The sequence below is a fragment of the Balaenoptera acutorostrata genome, chromosome 8 (assembly GCF_949987535.1).
Source record: "Balaenoptera acutorostrata chromosome 8, mBalAcu1.1, whole genome shotgun sequence".
Taxonomy (NCBI): Eukaryota; Metazoa; Chordata; class Mammalia; order Artiodactyla; family Balaenopteridae; genus Balaenoptera; species Balaenoptera acutorostrata.
This window is the reverse complement of record NC_080071.1, coordinates 38,346,845-38,370,441: the sequence shown is the minus strand read 5'-3', so window position 1 is coordinate 38,370,441 and position 23,597 is coordinate 38,346,845. Positions and strand designations below refer to the sequence as shown.

At 38.6% G+C, this 23,597-nt stretch overlaps 1 protein-coding gene across 1 annotated transcript in view; it reads left to right on the top strand.

The window, feature by feature from the left end:
- Positions 1–23,597, top strand: part of PDE11A (phosphodiesterase 11A) — a 447,087-nt gene that overhangs the window by 210,465 nt on the left and 213,025 nt on the right. Inside the window, exon 6 of the mRNA XM_007190409.2 lies at positions 17,895–18,027. Within this exon, the coding sequence (XP_007190471.1) occupies positions 17,895–18,027 (133 nt within the window). The remainder of the gene's footprint in view (positions 1–17,894; positions 18,028–23,597) is intronic.

Genomic DNA, 23,597 nt, shown 5'->3' with positions numbered 1-23,597 from the left:
CTCACTTTCTTGATAGTGTCCTTTCAAATACAAGATTTTAATTTTGATGAAGTCAAATGTATATATTTTTTCTCTTGTCACTTGTGCTTTTGATGTCATATCTAAGAAACCAGTGCTTAATCCAAAGTCATAAAGATTTTTGCCTTTCTTCTAAGAGTGGGATGGTTTTAGCTCTTACATGTAGGTCTTTGATCCATGTTCAGCTTACTTTTTGTATATCATGTGAGAGAGGTGTTCAGTTTCATTCTTCTGCATGTGTATATCCAGTTACCTCAGCAGCATTTATTGAAAGACTATTCTTTCCCCATTGAATTGTCTTGGCACCCTTGTGGGAAATCAACTGACCATAGATGTATGAGTCTATTTCTGTACTCTCAATTCTATTTCATTGATCCATATGTCTATCCTTATGCCAGTATCATACTGTCTTTATTACTGTAGCTTTGAAATAAGCTACAACTTACTTTTATTCCAGCTTTGTTCTTTTTTAATATTGCTTTAATTATTTTGGAGTAGGCTTCCTTCTATTCCTAGTTTGTTGAGATTTTTTTTGTCATGAAAGAGTGTTGGATTTTGACAAATGCTTTTTCTGTGTCTATTGAGATGACTACGTGATTTTTTTGTGCTTTGTTCTATTAATATGGTGTATTGCATTGATTGATTTTTTGAATGTTAAACCAATCTTGCATTCTTGGGATAAACCCCACTTGGTCATGGTGTATAATCGTTTTTATATGTTGCTGGATTAGGTTCATTAGTATTTTGTTGAGAATTTCTGTGTATATTTTCATAAGGGAGATTGGTCTGTAATTTAGTTTTCTTGTGATATCTGGTTTTGGTATCAGGGTAATACTGTCCTCATAGAATGAGTTGGGAAGTGTTCTCGACTATGCTGTTGAAATGAAGGATTGGTGTTTACAGAAAAATTCTTCTTGAAGCACTGGTGGAATTCAATAGTGAGGCCATCTAGTCCTGAGCTTTTCTTTGTAGAAATTATATATTTTAAATTTTTATTAATTCAGCCTCTTTACTTGTTATAGTTTTATTAGATCTTCTAATTCTTCTTGAGTCCATTTCAGTAGTTTGTGTCTTTCTAGAAATTTGTCCATTTCATCTAGGTTATTGAATTTGTTATACAATTATTCATAGTATTCCCTTACCATCTTATTTCTGTAAAGTTGGTAGTAACACTCTTTCATTCCTGATCTTAGTTACTTCAGTCTTCTCTCTTTTTTTTTCTTGGTAACCTTAGCCAAAGGTTTATCAATTTTATTCATCTTTTCAGATAACCAACTTTTGTTTTTGTTGATTTTCTCTATTGTTTTTCTCTTCTCAGTCTGTTTATTCCTCCTCTAATCTTTATTATGTCCTTCCATCTGCTTGCTGTATGTAGGTTTAGTGTGCTCTTCTTTTTCTAGTGTCTCAGGTAGAAGGTGAAGTTACTGATTTGAAATCCTTTTTCTTTTTTTAATGTAGGCATTTATAGCTGTAAATTGTCTCCTATGCACTGTTTTAGCAGCATCCAGTGTGTTTTGGTATGCTGTCTTTTGTTTTCATTCATCTCAAAATATTTTCTTATTTCCCTGTGATTTCTTCTTTGACTCATTGATTCCCTTTTTTTTCATATAAAGATATTTTATCATTGATTCTTTAGTAGTATGTTGTTCTATTTCTAAATATTTATGAACTTCCCAAATTTCTTTTGTTATTCATTTCTAATTTCACTTCATTGTGATTGGAAAATACTTTTTATGATATCAATCTTTTAAAATTTATTGTGGCTTGTTTTAAGGTCTATCCTAAGAATGCTTCATCTGTGCTTGAGAAGAATGTCTATTCTGCTACTGTTGGTTAGAGTGCTCAGTAGATGTCTGTTAGGTCTAGTCGGTTCATAGTGTTGTTCAAGTCTTCTACTTCCTTGTTATTCTTCTGCCTAGTTGCTCTATCTGTTATTGAAAGTACAGTGTTGAAGATTCCAACCACTATTGTTGAATTATCTATTCTCCCTTCAGTTCTAAGTTTTTGCTTCACACATTTTGGGGCTCTGTGGTTAAGTGCCATATGTTTATAACTGTTATTTTTTTTTTTTGATGGTTCATTCCTTTTACCATTTAAAATACCCTTCTTTATCAACTATTTTTTTCTTAAAGTCTATTTTGTCTAATATTAATATAGCCACTGAAACTCTCTTTTGGTTGCTGTTGGCACGGTATGTATTTTTAAATCATTTTGCTTATTTATTTATTTATTTATTTATTTTTATACAGCAAGTTCTTATTAGTCATCAATTTTATACACATCAGTGTATACATGTCAATCCCAATCGTCCAATTCATCACACCACCACCACCACCACCCCCCGCAGCTTTCCCCGCTTGGTGTCCATACGTTTGTTCTCTACATCTGTGTCTCAATTTCTGCCCTGCAAACCAGTTCATCTGTACCATTTTTCTAGGTTGCACATATATGCGTTAATATACATTTATTTTTCTCTTTCTGACTTACTTCACTCTGTATGACAGTCTCTAGATCCATCCACGTCTCAACAAATGACCCAATTTCATTCCTTTTTATGGCTGAGTAATATTCCATTGTATATATGTGCCACAACTTCTTTATCCATTCATCTGTCGATGGACACTTAGGTTGCTTTCATGACCTGGCTATTGTAAATAGTGTTGCAATGAACATTTGGGTGCATGTGTCTTTTTGAATTATGGTTCTCTCTGGGTATATGCCCAGTAGTGGGGTTGCTGGATCATATGGTAATTCTATTTTTAGTTTTTTAAGGAACCTCCATACTCTTCTCCATAGTGGCTGTGTCAATTTACATTCCCACCAACAGTGCAAGGGGGTTCCCTTTTCGCTACACCCTCTCCAGCATTTGTTGTTTGTAGATTTTCTGATGATGCCCATTCTAACTGGTGTGAGGTGATACCTCATTGTAGTTTTAATTTGCATTTCTCTAATAATTAGTGATGTTGAGCATCTTTTCATGTGCTTCTTGGCCATCTGTATGTCTTCTCTGGAGAAATGTCTATTTAGGTCTTCTGCCCATTTTTGGATTGGGTTGTTTGTTCTTTCCTTCTGCTAACTTTGGGTTTTGTTTGTTCTTCTTTCTCTAGTTCCTTTAGGTGTAAGGTTAGATTGTTTATTTGAGATTTTTCTTGTTTCTTGAGGTGGGCTTGTATAGCTATACACTTCCCTCTTAGAACTGCTTTTGCTGCATCCCATAGGTTTAGGATCGTCGTGTTTCATTGTCATTTGTCTCTAGGTACTTTTTTATTTCCTCTTTAATTTCTTCAGTGATCTCTTGGTTATTTAGTAACGTATTGTTTAGCCTCCATGTGTTTGTGTTTTTTATGTTTTTTTCCCTGTAATTCATTTCTAATCTCATAGCATTGTGGTCAGAAAAGATGCTTGATATGATTTCAATTTTCTTAAATTTACTGAGGCTTGATTTGTGACCCAAGATGTGATCTATCCTGGAGAATGTTCCATGCGCACTTGAGAAGAAAGTGTAATCTGCTGTTTTTGGATGGAATGTCCTATAAATATCAATTCAATCTATCTGGTCTATTGTGTCATTTAAAGCTTCTGTTTCCTTATTTATTTTCATTTTGGATGATCTGTCCATTGGTGTAAGTGAGGTGTTAAAGTCCCCACTATTATTGTGTTACTGTCGAATTCCTCTTTTATAGCTGTTAGCAGTTGCCTTGTATATTGAGGTGCTCTTATGTTGGGTGCATATATATTTATAATTGTTATATCTTCTTCTTGTATTGATCCCTTGATCATTATGTAGTGTCCTTCCTTGTCTCTTGTCACATTCTTTATTTTAAAGTCTATTTTGTCTGATATGAGAATTGCTACTCCAGCTTTCTTTTGATTTCCATTTGCATGGAATATCTTTTTGCATCCCCTCACTTTCAGTCTGAATGTGTCCCTAGGTCTGAAATGGGTCTCTTGTAGACAGCATCTATATGGGTCTTGTTTTTGTATCTGTTCAGCCAGTCTGTGTCTTTTGGTTGGAGCATTTAATCCATTCATGTTTAACGTAATTATCGATATGTATGTTCCTATGACCATTTTCTTAATTGTTTTGGGTTTGTGTTTGTAGGTCCTTTTCTTCTCTCGTGTTTCCCACTTAGAGAAGTTCCTTTAGCATTTGTTGTAGAGCTGGTTTGGTGGTGCTGAATTCTCTTAGCTTTTGCTAGTCTGTAAAGCTTTTGATTTCTCCATCGAATCTGAATGAGATCCTTGCTGGGTAGAGCAATCTTGGTTGTAGGTTCTTCCCTTTCATCACTTTAAGTATATCATGCCACTCCCTTCTGGCTTGTAGAGTTTGTGCTGAGAAATCAGCTGTTAACCTTATGGGAGTTCCCTTGTATGTTATTTGTCGTTTTTCCCTTGCTGCTTTCAATAATTTTTCTTCATCTTTAATTTTTACCAACTTGATTACTCTGTGTCTCGCCGTGTTTCTCCTTGGGTTTATCCTGTATGGGACTCTCTGCACTTCCTGGAGTTGGGTGGCTATTTCCTTTCCCATGTTAGGGAAGTTTTCGCCTATAATCTCTTCAAATGTTTTCTCGGGTCCTTTCTCTTTCTCTTCTCCTTCTGGGACCCCTATAATGTGAATGTTGTTGCGTTTAATGTTGTCCCAGAGGTCTCTTAGGCTGTCTTCATTTCTTTTCTTTCTTTTTTCTTTATTCTGTTCTGCAGCTGTGAATTCCACCGTTCTGTCTTCCAGGTCACTTATCCATTCTTCTGCCTCAGTTATTCTGCTATTGATTCCTTCTAGTGTAGTTTTCATTTCAGTTATTGTATTGTTCATCTCTGTTTGTTCTTTAATTCTTCTAGATCTTTGTTAAACATTTCTTGCATCTTCTCGTTCTTTGCCTCCATTCTTTTTCCAAGGTCCTGGATCATCTTAACTGTCATTATTCTGAATTCTTTTTCTGGAAGGTTGCCTATCTCCACTTCATTTAGTTGTTTTTCTGGGGTTTTATCTTGTTCCTTCATCTGGTACATAGCCCTCTGCCTTTTCATCTTGTCTCTCTTTCTGAGAATGTGGTTTTTGTTCCACAGGCTGCAGGATTGTAGTTCTTCTTGCTTCTGCTGTCTTCCCTCTATCTTTTTGCTTTTAACCTCTTTGTGTCTTTGAACCTAAAGTGTCTCTTGTAGACAGCATATAGTTGGATCATGTTATTTTTATCTGTTCTGCTAATCTCTGCCTTTTGTTTGGAGAGTTTAATTCATTTATCTTTAAAGTAATTACTTATAAAGTAAGATTTGCATCTACCTTTTTTGTTATTTGTTTTCTATATGTCATGTCTTTTTGTCCCTCTGTTTCTCCATTTCTGCCTTCTTTTGTGGTAAATAGGTATTTTTTAATGTGCCATTTAAATTATCTTGCCATTTCTTTTACTATTTTTTTTCAATGCTTTTCTTAGTGATTGCCCTGTGGATTACAATTAACGTCTTAACTTATAACAATCTAATTTGGATTAATACCAATTTAATTTCTATAGTACACAAAACTTTGCTCCTATATAGTTCTCCCTCCATTTGTGTTATTATTGTCTTAAAAATTATATTTTTTTACATTATAACCCTTTAATGAAGTTTTACAGTTGTTTCATTTTGCAATTAAGTGAGATAGGAGAGAAAAAAGGATTACAAACAAAAAATACATTTATACTGTCTTTTGTATTTATTATAGGGTAAGCTTTATCAGTGCTCTGTATTTCTTCATGTGGACTCAGATTACTCTCTAGTGTTCTTTTATTTCAGCCTGAAGGGCTACCTTTAGTATTTCTCATAGGGCAGGTCTACTGGCAATGAATTTTCTCAGTTTTTGTTTATCTGAGGATGTCTTAACCTCTCCTTTATTTTTTTTTTTTAAAGGATTTTCTTATTTATTTATTTATTTATTTATTTATTTATTTTTGGCTGTGTTGGGTCTTCGGTTCGTGCGAGGGCTTTCTCCAGTTGCGGCAAGCGGGGGCCACTCTTCATCGCGGTGCGGGGACCGCTCTTCATCGCGGTGCGCGGGCCTTTCTCTATCGCGGCCCCTCCCGTCGCGGGGCACAGGCTCCAGACGCGCAGGCTCAGCAATTGTGGCTCACGGGCCCAGCTGCTCCGTGGCATGTGGGATCTTCCCAGACCAGGGCTCGAACCCGTGTCCCCTGCATTAGCAGGCAGATTCTCAACCACTGCGCCACCAGGGAAGCCCTCTCCTTTATTTTTGAAGTATAATTTTGCTGGATATATAGTTCTTGGTTGACAGTCTTTTTCTTTGATCACTTTGAATATGTCATTCAACTGCCTTCTGGCTTCCATGGTTTCTGATCATGGAGCTATTGATCTTACTGAGGATCATTTGTATGTGATGAGTCATGTCTCTTGCTGTTTTCAAGCTTCTCTCCTTGTCATTGGCTTTCAACAGTTTGTTAATGATGTGTCTAGGTGTGGATCACTTTGAGTTTATCATACTTGGATTTTGTTGAGCTTCTTGAATGTATAGATTAATGTTTATTTTAATCAAATATGTGAAGTTTTCTTCCATATTTCTTCAAATATTCTTTCTGCTCCTTTTCTTTGTCTCCTCTCTTTCTGAGACTCCCATTATGGATATGTTTATATGCTTAATAAGTCTCACATATCTCTGAGACTCTTATTTTCCTTCATTCTTTTCTTCTTTTTGTTCCTCAGACCAGATAGTCTCTATCTTCAATTAACCTATTTTCAAGTTCAGTGATTTTGCCTTCTGGCTTCTGAAAACTGCTGTTGAGCCCTCTTAGTGAATTTTTCATTTCAGTTATTATTCTTTTCAATTCCAGAATTTCTATTTGGTTCTTTTTTATAATTTCCATCACTTTATTGATATTCTATATTTGGTGAGACATTGTTCTCATATTCTCCTTTAGTTTTTTGTGGGGAAGGGAGTATGGTTCCCTTTAGTATTTTGAACATATTTATATTAGCTCATTTAAAGTCTTTGTCTAGTACGTCCAACATCTGGGCTTACTCAGAGACAGTTTCCATCTGCTTTTTCCTGTATAGTTTCCTATTTCTTTGTCTCTCTCTCTCTCTCTCTCTGTTTTGGTTGAAAACTGAATAAATTAAATAATATAATGTGGAAACTCTGGAAATAAAATCTGCTCCTCACTCACTCCATCCAGGGTTTGTTGTTCTTTCTATTTGTTTCTGTTGTTGTTTCTGTTGTTTGTTGTTTAGTGACTTTCATGAACTATCTTTGTTGTGTGTGGCAACTGAATTCTCTACGTAGTTAGCTTAGTTTGCCAGCTAATAACTGGACAGAGATTTTCTTAAAAACAAACAAACAAAAAACTTGAACCAATAAGTCTTCCAGCCTTTCTGAGGGGATCTGTGTTCATGTGGGGGATACTTTCAATTCTCTGACAGGAAGTTTACTTAGCTTTCACTTTCTGCTTTCACAGAACTTCAAGGTCAACCAGAGGTGGGAGATTAGGGCCTTCTCAGGTCTTTCCTGGGCATAAATACAACTCTAGATTTCCAGGAATATGTCAGAACTTTTCAAACCTCCCCAGGAATATCTTATCCCTGCACTTCTCCTTTTAAGTTTTCTGGTCAGTTTCTTGTTAGCTGTAACTGTTTCTCTGCCTAAGGCAGTTGTGATGTTAAACAATTGCTGCTGGTTTTTTGTTTTTGTTTTTTTTTTCTACAGATACCTGGGGATAAAGGCTGTTCTTAGTGAGCAAGCTCCAAGTCAGGTTAAATAATGGAAAGCTCTATGAGTGGAGGTTTCCGTGGAACTGCCAAACATGTCAAATAATGACAGTTCTTTGGGGATGGGATTTGGGGGAGCTCCAAGCCCATTCTTCTTCTGCCAGTGGCTGCTTGGCTGCTGGTTTTCACAGCTAGCGTGATTATGAATCTGTTGGTGTTCACCACTACCCCAGAGCTAGGGAGAGGGAGATGAGAATAAGGTAAGTTAAAATGCTACACAGGGGCTTCCCTGGTGGCGCAGTGGTTGAGAATCTGCCTGCCAATGCAGGGGACACAGGTTCGAGCCCTGGTCTGGGAAGATCCCACATGCCGCAGAGCGACTAGGCCCGTGAGCCACAATTGCTGAGCCTGCGCGTCTGGAGCCTGTGCTCTGCAACAAGAGAGGCCACGATAGTGAGAGGCCCGCACACCGCGATGAAGAGTGGCCCCCACTTGCCGCAACTGGAGAAAGCCCTCGCACAGAAACGAAGACCCAACTAGCAATAAATTAAAAAAAAAAAAAAATGCCACACAACATACTGTCCTTACAGAAATTGAACTGTTTTTCTTGAATAAAAACTCCTTGGATTTTTGTAAGCCTCTCTTTAATTTCCAGGGTTTTCAAAAAGTTGTTTTTGACAATTTTTGCTAGTATTCTCATGCTTTTATGGAGGAACAAATTTTTAGTGGGCTTTACTCTGCCAGTTTGGAAGGTCTGTCCTCTTCTTACCTTCTTTTAAATTTCTCTATTACCTAGAGTAATAGGGAGTGTTAGACAAACTTACACACTGATGTAGGACAGAATACTCCCACAGTATGTCATGAATACATTTTCTTTCTTCTACTTTCTTCTTCATGGATCTTCTTTCTTTGACTGTACCTCTGCTAGGAAGCATGTGATAGGAGTTTTTGTAGAAATAAAAACGTGTTATTTATTCTGATTTCAAGGAAATGAAGAAAACCTTTAAAACATTAAACATGAAAACAGCACTGTCACCACCATGACCAGTCATCTTGGAACGTAAGATTTCTTTTGTTGTGTAACTTCCTTTAAACAAGAACCTTAAGACATTCTTTTTGACTGTCTATTGTGGCAAATTCAGGGCTGCAGAAGCTTATTATGCCAATATTTAATGTTGTTAATTGAAGAATGAAAGATCCAGATGGCCCAACTCCCTTTCAGTTGTTTAGCAAGGCGGTATTTCAGCAGGTCTGAATTAGTTTAATGGAAGACAGATTGGTACCAGAGACTAAGCTCTGGTACCAAGGCCTCTTCTTTATCAGGAAGCTCCACTGTTACATAGTCACCTAGATATTTCCTAGCTCCTTTCCCTAAAAATATACAGAGTGTCATTAGGATGGAGTGTTTACACACTGACCTGAGCAGGGATAGTATCACTTTGATATTTTTGGGCTTATATGGCCCCCAATCCCCCAAATAACCCTATTTTATAAATACCCTCCATGGCACTAGTAATGTATGTGTCTACACCCTGTTTGCATGATGCTAATTTTAAGAACTAAACATCAATGAAGGAGAGGAAATATTTGTGACAAAGTTTTGTATCTTCCAAAATCTTAGGAAACTCAAGTAGACATATTTCCCAAGCATCTAACTTTCACCTCTTAAATACATTTAATTTCTTTTTCCTACATTTGAACATGAAGACTCAAATGAAAGACAAACCCTCTCATTACCCCTATTTATTTCAGGCCAGTGGGCTTGTCACTCTAGTAAAACTGTCACAGAGGAGAATTAAAGCTATACAAATATCCCATGAACAACAAGGCACATGAATAAATACTGAGATCGAACATAATAAAGTAGCTATGTAGGTCAGCTGTCCCTTAGATTGATGGCACACAGTAAACAGAATCATGGCAACTCAGAATTCTTAACGATTGGTTTTTATGCTTGGCTCTCTCATTTTTGTAGGTCTCTCATTTAACATGCCTTAGTTAATATTTTAACACATTGAGTCTACTTCTTTCTTACTGTGTAGACATATGCCCAGGACCTGTGGGAAGGTATGCCCTCAATCCAGAGCAGATGGGTGGAGGTGACCACAGCAGCCCCAAAGAGAGGTGTGGTAGGGCTACTTGACACATCTAGAAGGAGAGAATTTTAACTCTGTCCTTTATTATCATAGCACATTTTTTCTTCAAATCTGACAACGATGCCACAGCCAAAAACAGTAACATCTCTCCTCCCCCGGGAGATAAGCAGTTAAACAGAGCATGTCTCACCTAGTGTTTTTAATAAAAGGAAAATCTTTGGCCTACAAGGAACTGATACTTATTGAGAACTTTCTATGTGTCATGCATTCTTCAACATTATATTATTGTATCCTCAAAACAGCCCTGTAAAATGGGCTATATTTCCCCTATTTTCTATTATGGAAACTAACAATCAGAGTTAAAATTTTATCTGTAGTTTCACAGCAAGGAAATGTTGGGCCAAGATACAAAGAAAACAAAAACAAAAAACCCCCAAAACCCAGCTTTGCTCAGCTATGAAACCAAGAAGTTGTCACCACATGATGCTAAATTGTAGACACCAACCACTCACAGTAATGCCATCTGACACCCATCTGAGAGGCACAAGACACTTCCCAAAGTGACACCAACTCCTTGTGGTGATAAATCTCATCACTCTAATTGTACAGCTTGAGGAAATGAAGGATAGAAAATGTATTATTTGGTTTCCATGTCTTCATTTCTGATAACACAATGCTTGAAATGAGAGAAATACGTGTGTGATGAAGTGTCCTCAGTCAAGACCTTAAAGGCAAGTCCATTAACAGGTCCAGGTCATGATAAAATTCAGGAAGGTCTGCAACTTAGAGCATCTTCCTCTCCCACCACAGTATAAGAACTGACAGGCTGGTTCTACTTGCTAAGTACATTCTCTCCCATTACCCTTTATGTCTGAAAGACTTATTTGGTAACCTTCAAAGATATACTGAAGCCAGTAGGAAATTATTAATATCCTAGACCTAGGTGTTTGAGATTCTCCTGCTGGGGTCCTAGCTTTAAGTCCCACTGATATTGACTTAGTTCCTTAATCTCCTCATTGAAAGACAACTTCAAATAATGTTGCACAGCTCGAAGCTTCAGAAAGTACCCAGGGATAGGCAGGCTTACTTGAGAAGAAGTAAGGCGGGGAATATCTCTTTGTGAACCAAAGTTCAGACTGACCTCTAGTCAATGAAGCAAGATGGAAAATAGTACCAGGCACAGCATGTAGATAAAAAAACCAATTTTTGTTTACAAAGCATGAAAAAGAAATATCTGTCCTAAAGAGTTCTTGGAGTTCCTGACTCTTCGCCTCTCTGAATCCTACCCCCACTGGATAATATTCACACTATCAAGGTTAATTGACAATCAATCATTCCCTGAAAATGAGAAAATAGATTGTGTCTATGTTGAAACTTCTGTTCCTTACCCAATGATCTATTTTTAGTTCATGGTCACAGTTTTTATTAATGATTGTTAGCACATCAAGGAGAGTGTGTTAGTTCAGTCTTGAAAATGTTAAATTTGAGGTGCCTGTGGGTAACCAGGAGGAAGTGTCCAGAAAGGGCTTGGATGCATATGTAGGGAACTCAGGACTCAGTGGGCTCCTGATACCCGTGCAGGAATCATCAGTAGTATAAATGTGGTTGTGTTTGTGCATGGAGCAACACAATATACAGGTTGACCTCTTCCATTGTAGCCTTATTCATCACTTCTACCATTTAGCCTAAGTTTTAGCTCTGCTATTCGTCATATCAACACAGAAAACCTCACACTTCTAAAGCTTTACTCTTGCTGTGGTTTTGTCCGAATTGTTTTTACCTTCTTTCTCTGCCTGATGAGTTCTTACTTATCCTACAAAAATCAGCTTATACCAACTTCCTTTGCGAAGTAGTTCCCAAATACCATTCCCAGCCCAAACAGAACTGACCCTTCTTCTCTCTGTTCCCGTAATGTCTTGTACATCCTTCCTTAGGACGTCACAATCCATTGTCATTGTTTGTGAGCTCCCTGAAGGTGGGGACCCCTTTTGCTCCTGCCTATACCTCTTTCCTTACATATATACATATATATAAGGATGGTCAGGGCTGAGCTGACCAACTCCTTTCAGCAAAAAGGAAAAGACCCTTTTTGATTGCTTCATGCAAGATTCACCCACTACTTTCCAGCATTTTGTAGGGGCCCAACCAATGGTCATTCTTGAAAAAGTGAAGTCTTGGGAGTCTCTAGTGAAAACTAGAGTGAACTCTAGTGTTGAGAAGAAAACCGTCAATACAGACACAGTCTAATGATTAATATTATTTTCTTCAGATACTTTGTCTTCTAATTTAGAGACTTGTTTTGAGAATTAATTCTAAAAAATAGTCTTAAGTTTATTTTCATACTATTTTCTGTGTTTGAACCTTTAGCTAAGGTAGGTTTTTCAGACAATTGAAGATGGCAAAGTTCCTGGTCCCGGGGGTATTTTATTTTGTCTGGTTTTGTTTAACTTGTATCGATTTCTCTCCTATGCTGCTGTGCACCTTGTGGACCCCGAGGTTTATATCTATCTCACTGGCCCTCATTTCAGGGACGGCCACATTTCAGGAATTATGTGTTTTCTGTAATAGGGCAATTCTCTTTTATCCCTCCACAGTCAATATATTTAAGCTCATGAAGTTCTCTTTGAAGTCAGTATGAGTCTCACACTTGGAAGCATGATACCACTGAGGAAAAGGAATCAAACTGTAGCTCTTTACAGGAAACTCACTTAAAAACCCACACCTTCATATGCACCTGGTTCTAGTAAAATACAAGCTGAAGGATTACTTTACAATTTGCTTGTTATTTTAGACTAATCTTGATCTTAAGGAGGTCTACTTTTTAAACAGTTAAAATAACCTAACTGGTTATTTTGCAGTTATGCACATGGCAGCTAAGATCCACTGAGCTGACATGATCTCATCTGCACTCACAGGCTGTGGAGTAATCAAATTATTGATGTGTTTCCAAACTGCAGTGACTCTTCCTAGATTGATTATGGCTCAAATTGAAAACCTTAGTGTTGAATTTATTGACCTTTGATATCTCTGGTCATATTTTGGGGGCTCTAGAAAGTTGGTTAATTCAATTTGGGATATTAATTTAAGCTTTCAAAAACCTATTTAAAAAAAGAGCTATTAGGAACTATTATTCCTGAGCCTCATTGGTGGGAACAGGATCCAGAATGAAGGAGGTGGTCATCCCACCTCTATGCTGCTCAGACCCCATGGCCAAGACTGTTCCAGACTGGCTTTCATACGCAAGAGGGCTATTAACCATCTCAGACGCATCTAGGACTGGGGGGATGAGAATAAGGAAGCTATGCCACAAGGGGAGTAGCTGAAGGAATTGGAGATAAGTTAAAAAGAATGATCTCAGGTGGGGGATTATAGAGAACATGTTAATTATTGTCGAATATTTCCAGGGCTGTCGTTAATGAGATCCATGCTCAGTGGCTGCAAACCACGGGACAGGGAGCAAAAGATGGTGATTATTGGAAAGTAGATTGAGCTGCCACAAAATGGCATGGAATATTTTTGTAGGTAATGAGTTCCCTGTCACTAAAGGCATTCAGTTTGATATTGACGTCCATTCGTCATGTGTGTTGAAGAAAAGATTGAAGCAGAGCCATTTTCAGCCCTTACAGTGTCTCTGTGAGAATTAGAAAAAAGGTACTCCCTCTAGATGGATGCAGCTCTAAACCAATGTGCGCAACTAGGCTAGATTTCAGCCCCATTCATTCCTTTGACAGGGCACCCCTGTACAGGGCAGAACCTGCATAATATACATGGCTGTGTCCATGATCTTACCATGTTCTATTCCAACAGCAGTCAGTCAAAGGGAGTAAACCACACAGAATAAAAGGGCCCTCATAAATCAAGAGGAGTTGACCTATAGGACCTTTATGAAAGAACTGATCCTTTAAGCTAGATTGTGTCCCTCAGGAAGTAGAAATAATTTGGGCCTTTTCCTTTGTGATTAAACCCACAACACCACATTGCTGAAATGTCCAAAGGGGTACTGTCACATGCAGAATTTACTTTAGAAGTTGTTAAAAAGTTGATACTTTAAAAAAAATGTTTGCTATGGGCTAGATAATATGATAAGTACTTTCATAAATTATAACCTTAATCTGCACAATAACTAAGTAGTAGTATTATACCCATTTTACAGATGACATGTAAGTTACTTGTCTGAGAGTACTTTGCTTGGAAGTGGCAAGAGAGGCAAGTTAAGTCAGTGTGTCTGACTCTAAAACCCATAGTCTTAATCATAAAACAAAATTACTTTTTTTTTTTTTAAAGAAAAGAAGCAAGGTTTTGAAAGCTCTAACTCAGTGTCATGATTCTGCATTCCAGAATCATGGAAGGTTGAATGGTACAAAGGCCAGAATGTGATATAAATACTTAGACTGACTAATAACCTTCCTGACTGTCTCTCTAACCATCCTGTCCCCCTGGGCCTTAATTTATGTACCTAGGCAAGATTAAACTGAAGAAAATGGAGGGGTGGTTTTCAGAAAATCTGTTTGCACTGTTGCAGCTTTAGGTCAGTTCAAATCTCATCTCCTCTCTGAAGCCTTAGCCTCACCTGAAGCCTTAGCCCCACCTGAAGTTGTTTCTCCCTTCCTATACTTCTTCCTCATTCATGATTGGCACAATTGGCTTGGCAACTAGTCAACACAGCCATGTGACAAATTTTTCATTTGAAATTTGAACTGGGTATTTAAATAGTGCATTGTTTAATGTCAGCGTGTTTATTTCTCACCTCCCCGACTAAGTGGCAAGGTCCCGAGGGCAGAGACCATAGCTTAAACTTTCTAGAAACCACCTTAGCAGTGCCTGTGCCCAGGGCTGATGCTTTTGCATTGTCTACAGTTTGGAGTGATTTCAGTACATGTGCAGCCTGCACTAAGCCAGATTCTGAGCAGCTCTAAATCTAGAAGGAGTCTTTCAGGAGCCCCTGCTCAGTAAGTGTTTCCATCATCATCTTTGGGGATTCTGTAAGTAGGGACCTAAAGCTCTGGATTGTCAAATCCAGTGTTTTTTCCTCCTTCTTCCTTGACTGCAGCCTGAGGCTGAAGTGTTTGTTACCTGCAGCCTCTCCCTGAAACCCTCTGTAATGTTGACTGGCCTCCCTTCTTTTTAGTGAAAACCTACTCTTCTTGCTCTATTCCCACCCATTGACTTCTTCCCACAGAGGCAACAGGGTAAACAGAATAATCTGGGCCTTTGGAGTCACACTTTAGCTGAAAATCCTATTTCCACTTGGGAAAGTCATTTAGCATCTCTGAGCCTCAGTTTTCTGATCTGTAAAATGTAGAGAATTGTACTCATAGGATTTATGTGAGGACAAAACAAACTAGTTAGGTAAGCATCCAGCTTCCCTTGGCTCACCGTGGGTGATGATTAATTTGTTTTCCCTTTTTTCTTTCTCCTCTTTATCCCCTCCCTCTTTATTACTGCCTTTCTTCTCCTTCCTTCGCCTACAGATATACCTATATATTCTCTCCCTGAGTGATCTCATCCATTTTATATTCCCTGAAGATAGCCCCAACTCTGTATCAGTACTTTCAGTCTTGAAGACTTGATATGGGCTCTGGTCCTGGATTTTCAACAATGAATAACATGTTCCAGGCTCACAGGATGTCTGTTATCTTCCCTCATCTCCCCAGTCCTCTAAACAACTCCCTTCTGCCAATAGTGCCACAGGCATACAGCAGCAAAATGGACGCCACTGCTGCCTGTCCACCAAGCCCTGTGGAATCGTCTGCAGTAGCTCCTGAGTGGCCAGCGTCGTCACCTCCCACTGCACAACTTAACTGGTCTGCCAGGACCTCTCCCCACCTTCAGCCTCTCTTAGCCAGTTCTTCTTGCTCATTTTCCCTGGATTAAGTTTCCTAAGGTCACAGCTCGAGTCCTGTCACTTCCCTGCTCAATACTCTTACATCGCTCCCCATTGCCTATAACGTAGGTCTCAGCTCCGTGGTCAAAGCCTCCACCTTTGGGCCCTGACCTCCTGTTCAGTCTTATTCCCCTACAGTATGCGTCCCGTGTTCCAAGGCGGTTAATCAGTGTTCCAAGAACACACCCCTGTACTCTGCTGCTTCATGTCCTTTGTTCCTGCTGTTTCCTCCTCCATGGGTGCCTTCTTCCTCACCCTTCCAGTCTCTCCTTGCTGAACTCTTGCCCATCCTGAGACCCACTTAAAGGTTTTTGACACTTGTTGATAAAGCTGGTTCCTTCCTTAGTTCTCGGTTACCCCTCCTCAGCCTCCCCCTACCCCAGCATTTCTTTCGCAGGTTCCCTCCCTGGCTTGTCCCCAGGGTCCTGTACAGCTCTTCTTCCCACCACACGCTAGGTCAGCGTTTTCCACATTGTTTCATCACAGAAGAGACATAAACAAAACCTGTGGTACACAGGCAGCGCAGAATGAATCGACAGCTTGATTAATCACTGCAAGAAATCATCAGCATTGAATCACACCCTTTTATAAGCTGACAAGTGACTTCATTAAGTTGAAACCTCATATCAGGTGCACTGTTATGTTTCTTCCTGTATTTTGCTTTCATTGCAGCACAATGTAAAATTTCACTTCTCACGGGTAGAATACAGCAAAGAGAAAATAAAACGTGGACTTTTTTGTTGTTCCTTTGTTTGTTTGAGAAAATAAAGGCTTCATCTTCTTTTGAAGTCCTCAGTCTTTTTCCTTCTTTGACTTAGCCATCATCTGAGAAATTCAAGACTCTGCTTTTTATTAACGCTTCCGTCTTCAGCCAGAGATCCATAGGGAATGCGTTTATGTACCAGTAACGTTTAATATGCAATAAGGGCTGAATAACCTCACAAATATATGTTGAATTTATCAGACGCAGACCAGCAGTCATTACAGATGAGATATATTCATGATGGTAAATGATGTCTGTGCTTCCCTCTCATTCACACATCTGGTGGCCTCTCCATGTCAGTTTCTGGCATTCCCAGTATAGCACAAATTCCACACAGGCACATTATTGCATAATAGCAATGACTGTGGACAGCATTTGGTGTTTTTATTACATATAATGCAGCTTAGATTAAAAAGTCAACAGAGTTATTATTCTCACTGTAGTACACTCATTAACATCTTCAGGAACCCAGGGTTCTACAGAATGTAGTTTGGAAAACATTGCCCTGTATACTTGCATTCATTTACATAATTTCAGTTATTACTGGTCAAGCCACAAATCTAACATCCTCCCTGAAAATCTTCCTTGATATTGCTAATTTGAACAGTGCTCAAGTTTGCATTTCCACAGCTCGTGGCAGTGCTCAATAGGCACCGGGGGAAGAAATGATGGAAGGGAGGGATGAAGTGAGGAATCTTACTAATTCTCATGGCATTTCTGTAAATTTGACATTTGTAGTGAAGTAGTGAAAGTGACACAAGGGAAAGTTCACAAAATCATTTAACATAAAATTCCTTGTTAAAATCAAATATGGATTATTTTAAATTATTATTGTTAAGGGTAGAGTTAAAACAGATTTTCCAGTAAGATTTTGTAAGTAGGAAGTGTGTTTTTGTTAAGAAACATACTCTGAAACTACAAAAATAGTTACAAAACACTAACACTGAGTCTAGACGTGCTCTTTTGCTACACTTAAACTTTTGTAAATTCTCAATTTATTTCCGGATTTTTCTCCATCCTTAGGTTTAATTCTCCCTGGTATCAAACATCTGGTCTGCTTAGTTAGGGGGTGCAAACTAGGAAGGTCAGTGGAATTTATTATGCCATGGCGTTGGCATCCTATCGTCAGTTTTGGTCATTACCTGGTTATCTGCTTTATGTCTGCCTGCTTTGGGGCCTAAATACAACCTAGAGTTATCCTCTGGATCATAGAGGATCTATCATTTCTACCCATGGAGTTGATTATTTTACATGATAGCAGGTAAGTAGTTTTGAAGTAGCTGCTTATAATTACCTCACTATTGTTCTGTGATTAAGGTCACTTACCCCTTCTTAATGAGGGTAGGTAATCCTGCTATGAGTGTACTCTTATAGAGTTTGCTTTCAGGTAAACTGATGTTTTTCTCTTTTCTTACTGCCTGCCTTGATGTTCTGATAGTTTCAAAGAAAGCATGGAGAAATCATCATACTCCGACTGGCTAATAAATAACAGTGTTGCTGAGCTGGTGGCTTCTACAGGCCTTCCAGTAAACATCAGTGATGCCTACCAGGATCCCCGCTTTGATGCCGAGGTAAGAGGAGGCCTCTGGTTGCAGTCTTAAGGTTCAGTTGTTACCCTGGTTTGCTGGCTGAAGCAAAAAAGGGACATCATACAACTCGATAGCAACCCCTGAATTTACTGGCAATTCTTCTAAATCTTTCCCCTGTGATCTGATTTTTAACATCGCCTACTGCTGACTGACAGGAAAGCTTCCTCTCTCTACCCTGATTTGTGGCAAAATGGCTATATAGTTTCATTGCATATGTTTGAATCCCTGCCAATTATATTGTTACATTTTACATGTCTCTGAACTTTATATAAACTGAATTATACTGTAAGTATTCTTCTGTGACTTGCTTTTCCATTCAATATATGTTCCTAAGTCACATGAATTTGTAATTCATTTATTTTCACTGCTGCAAAGTATTCCATTGTATGAATAAGTGTCACTTTTTTTTATCCACTGTAGTATTGATGGAAATTTGGATTCAGTGTTTCACTGTTACACACATAACTGCTAAAGACATTCTTTAGTCCTCTAGTCTGATGCTTTTTTATGATTGGGAGCATTTTGTATTAAACATATAAGTAAACCCATGCATTAAGTATACTCATGCACATTTTATATTAAACATAGTTTATATTAAACTATGAAATGGTTAATAATAAAAATGTGTATATAACATAGTTATTTCCTGATAGATGCTAGTACAACTACCATATTTTAAAAGATTGCTCCGAAGAAAGAGTACGTTGGATTCTGTTACTGTTTAATGTTAATTATGAAGGCACATTGTGCTGATGTACAGAATATATTAATATAGATTCTGACTTGGCAGAAGTCTAACTTTTAAGGTGGTATAGAGTATCATCCAGATAAATTTACATGAATTTATAAAATGTCTCTACGTGTGTGTGTGCACCCATGTGTGTGTGGTGTGTATTCAATAAATTACAAGATTAAATTACTACATTACAAAGCTGAGGTCTGAAGAGTAACAGGAGTGTTGCAGTGAGGACGGTGGTGTGTTCCAGGCAAGACTGAGAGAGCATGAGGAGTCTGGGAATGGAGATGAGTTAATGTAGCTGGAGGGCCAGGCTGATGAGGTGGGAGAGGGAAATAGGGGCCAGATCGCCCAAAGGTTTTGAAAGCCGTGTTAAGAAGTTTGAGTATTTATCTTGGGCAATGGGGAACCAGTAGTTGAGTTGCAAATGGGGGAGAAGCAGGAGTTATACTTTAGAAAGATCACACTGGCTTCAGAACAAAGGTTAGATCAGTAATAATAACTGAACATTTAATCAGCAATGAGAGCTGGTCTACGACTCTGGAGACAGACAAGGATTCAGTCCTAGTCTCTCAGACTCCAAAGCTCTGCCTCTGAATCCTGCCCTGTGCTGTCTCCAATGTCTGGGGTGGGACACAGCAATGGTTGGGAGGCTGGAATCCAAGTCAAATTTATAACTTCATTCAGATCTTTGCAGATCTCTGTGTGGAAAGCTTAAATTCCTGAAATTTACCACATCTCTGTGGCTGCCTGGAATTCTCTTTCCCCAGGCTACATCCTCTACGTATTTTCTATTCATTCTTCAGCATCAAGTGGAGATGCCTGTATCTTGGACATCCTTTCATGAACTCCCTGTCCGAGTTGGGTGTCTCTCCAGTGTGCTCTCTTAGCTGCCCCAATGCTAACCAGCCTCTAGCTCTCGTCAGTTCTGATGCAGTATTTCTGAGCTTTGAGATACCCTCCTTGGGAAAGTACACAGTCCAGAACTTCTTTAGTTCTCCTCCTGTAAGGAAGAATACCATCAACCTTGGTTCTGTGACTAGCAGAGCAGAAATGATTTATAGGTGTCAATATTTATATGCGTTAACATTATGATTGGGTTAAGACTGATGTTATGAAGTTTTGCCTTTTGCTATGTTTCTTTCCTTCTTGACTTTAGAGAGAGGATACTGAAGAAAAGACTTCTAAACACACAGTTTTATGCAGAAATGCTCTCAGTATTCTATTACTAACATCAGTAACAGCTGAACAAACTGAAAGGCTAGCTATGCAGAAAAAAATCATTAATTGCCAATTCATTGTTACAAAGTCAACATATTAGATTAGAGGTTAAGAGGTGATGGTCGATTCCTACCCCCAAATTATAGTGCTAAATTTGGTATGGATTGCTATTATTCTGCTCTGAGCTTGGGGCCATAAAGTCGAATTCTAGGGTAGCAAAAAGAGTCAACAAATTTACACCATTTTAAAAGTTGGTTCATAAGACATATGCAAAAGTGTAACAAAACATGATAAACACCCACTACCGAGTTTAAGAAAGAGAATACAATCATTACTTTTGAATCCTTGTACTGCTCTTCCCTAATCCACTCTCCTTTATTTCCCACACACTATCCTAATTTAACATTCCTTTGCTTTTATATATAGTTTCATCACATATGTTTGAATCCCTGCCAAATATATTATTACATTTTTTTACATATTATTACATATTTTACATTTTGCATGTCTCTGAACTTTATATAAATTGAATTATACTGTATATCTTCTTCTGTGGCTTGCTTGTTCATTCAACATAAATTCCTGAGTCATGTGCATTTGTAATTCATTCATTTATTTTTAGGGCTCCTAAGTATTCCATCGTATGAATGTGTCACTTTATCCACTGCAGAGTTGATGGACATTTGGATTCAGTGTTTTGCTGTTACATGCATAACTGCCAAGGACATTCTTGTCCATGTCTCCAAGTGCACATGTGCAAGAGTTTTTGTAGTGTCTGTACCTAGGAGAGTGACATGCTGGGTCATAGGCTACAGGTATCTTCACCTTTAACAGGGAGTAAAAAGTTCTTGACCAATCATTACTTTTTTTCTTATGAAAAACAGTATATGTCTCAAGAATACTTCTTGCTGATACAATATAGTGAGCCTGAATAGTCCATATCCTTATGTCTACAGGCAGACTCCTACCACATCTCTTCCTGATGAGCGATATAGCCGCTTCACGTCTTCTTCCACACTTACAGTCCATTCCAGTAAGACAGCCTGCCCGCTGATCTATAAAAAGAATGTTGTGGGCTCTCAAGCGAAAATGCAACAGTTAATTCTATGGGACTGAGCATAAAAATTTCATGCCCTGATCCAGTAGTTAGAGGCAATGATGTCTGAAGACAGTAAACTGTGGTAGGTTAAGCAGTGACCATTTTGTGAAGTCACTTTCATCCCTATGATAAAATAAAGCAAGTACCTAGACCATCATTATTTCTTGACCTTCCACCTAAAATGCTTCCAATCTTCCACACAACTAATACCAGATTTTAAATGCAACTCTGAAGATGCAATATACCATGATTTTTACAGTTCTCTTTCTGTGGTACTGAAATATAAAATTACTTTATATTCCCCTTCTCATGCTGAGGGGAAAAAAATTGGAAAAGAATTAATCAGTACAGATGGAGGTGAGAGAGAGAGAGAGAGAATTCTGCCTAAATATAGGTAGTTAATAGATTTGTCCTACAAATGTGTATATGTTGTGTGTGTGTGTGTGTGTGTGTGTGTGTGTTATGTATCACACCAGGAAAAGCAAAATTATTTATCTGCTTAGGCTTCCTCCCTTTTCAAGAATATTTTGCCTCAGTGACAGGTGTCAACTGCTTATGTTAATTAATGAATGAAACAAACTCCAGACTGAGCCACAGAACTCTCCCTCAAGAAGCTAAGAGGCTTGAACCTTCTCCTTACAAGCCTGATATAAGATGGTGTAGATGATAAGATAAAGACAATCAATTCAGATAATATCTTTCATTAACATACTAAGTATTTCCCTCAAGACAAAAAAATAAAATGACAAAATGGAATTGCTTCACCCTTTCATTAAAGGTAATTCTAGAATTATCCTAGAGACAGAGGGTACCTTTTAGAATTGTGCTGTCTTCTTGCAAAGGTTTGCGTCCTCTCTTCTTGAGTCTGGTATATGGGTCCATAGTTTTTCCCAGTAATCATAACTAAGTAGTTGTTTATCAGTGGTAGAATATAAGGAAATCATTTTTTTTAAATCCAGGATTAATGGATTATCTCCAATAGGTATCTCCACTGGGAAAACTGTGTGCTTTTTTTGTTCTCTACATTCACTGAGTTCCCTGAATAATTTGAGACTGGTTAACAAAAATGATAATTTGCAGAGAAGTTTCAGGGGGAATTCTTTTCAAAGCATTTCCTATTTTTTCATATAGATTTTCTCAACGTAAGTCTATATCCTGAGCACTGGCATCTATCCTAAATTTCTCAATGGCTCAGTGACTAATTCTGGCAGTTTGACTTCTCTTCACTGAACATGAAGAAGGACCCCAATTCATTAGACAGTAGTGACCTGGGATAGAGCCCCCCCAAGGTAGATTGGCCTTATTCTGGGGTTTCATACTGTAGATATATCACCTTTCAGTTAATAGACATATTAGAGATTTCTTTCATTTACACGTGAGGAAACAGAGGCTCAGAGAGCTGAAGTGACTTGCCTAAGGCCACACAGCGTCCTCAAGACAGGGCACAGAACAGACTGTGGGCTTTCTGATTCCTAATTCAGTTCTCTCTCCCCGAGTGACCTCTCACGGGGACCAGCTGCTCAGGGGCTGCCTGGAAAACTGTCACCACTCTGTCATTCCTCTGTCTACACAGGTGTAGGAATTTATGTCCGGCAGATCTATCTTTTTGTCCCAACTGCCCCACTCACCAGCTGGGTAGTCTTGGGCATGCTACTTGCATACATAATGTAACGAGTAAAATTCTATATAAATATTTTGTAAATCGTGCAGTCCTATAAATATATAAATGTCAGGTGAAGATTTTAGTCTGGTTGAGGACTAGTTTTTTGGTTCTTGAGGGATTGCTAGAAGCAGGTCCTTTTCTCTAAATGAGGAGGTCTTTACACAGAACTGCAGACCAGCAGACCTTGATCATGGACAAGCCAAAGTCAATGTCCTTTTCCTCCAGAGACACAGTGGGGAAAGAAGAGGAAAGTCTCTAGCCAAAGAGAGGAATAAAGGGTGACTGTTGACAGCAAAGAAGGGATGGTGGCAATAATCTGATAACTTGTAGACCTTCAAGAAAGCCAGGTCTTTTCCTGTCTGGTCAGAGGAGAAACAATAGCAGGTGTTACCTACAAAGGTGAATAAGGCTGGATGCATGTCCTATGGCCTTGGGCTGCTCTGGGGAGATGTTCACCATATCCTCCCCTATGGAGACCAGCAATATGCGGCCCTGGCTCTTCACAAGAGTGGCTGGCCAGCCATCCAGGGGCCAACTTACCCAAGCACATTTAAGTATGATCGGATTTTAGGGGCTGGCTGTACTGCCCAGGCCCAAGCAGCCCACCAGTCCTTAAATCATAAGGCTAAAAGCCAGTGCCTAATAAGAGAGAATTTATTCCATCAACATTTGCTTTGGCTATACAAAGTGGAAACTGTATTTCTCATTTCTGTGTCTTTCCTACCTTGTGGTAACTTCTGGTAAGTCCTCAGAAACTCTGCCCAAAGATATGCAGCAAGAGAACGATCCTTATTTTGAAATCTCAGTTGTGAAACTCTTGGTCTTCCTTTTGA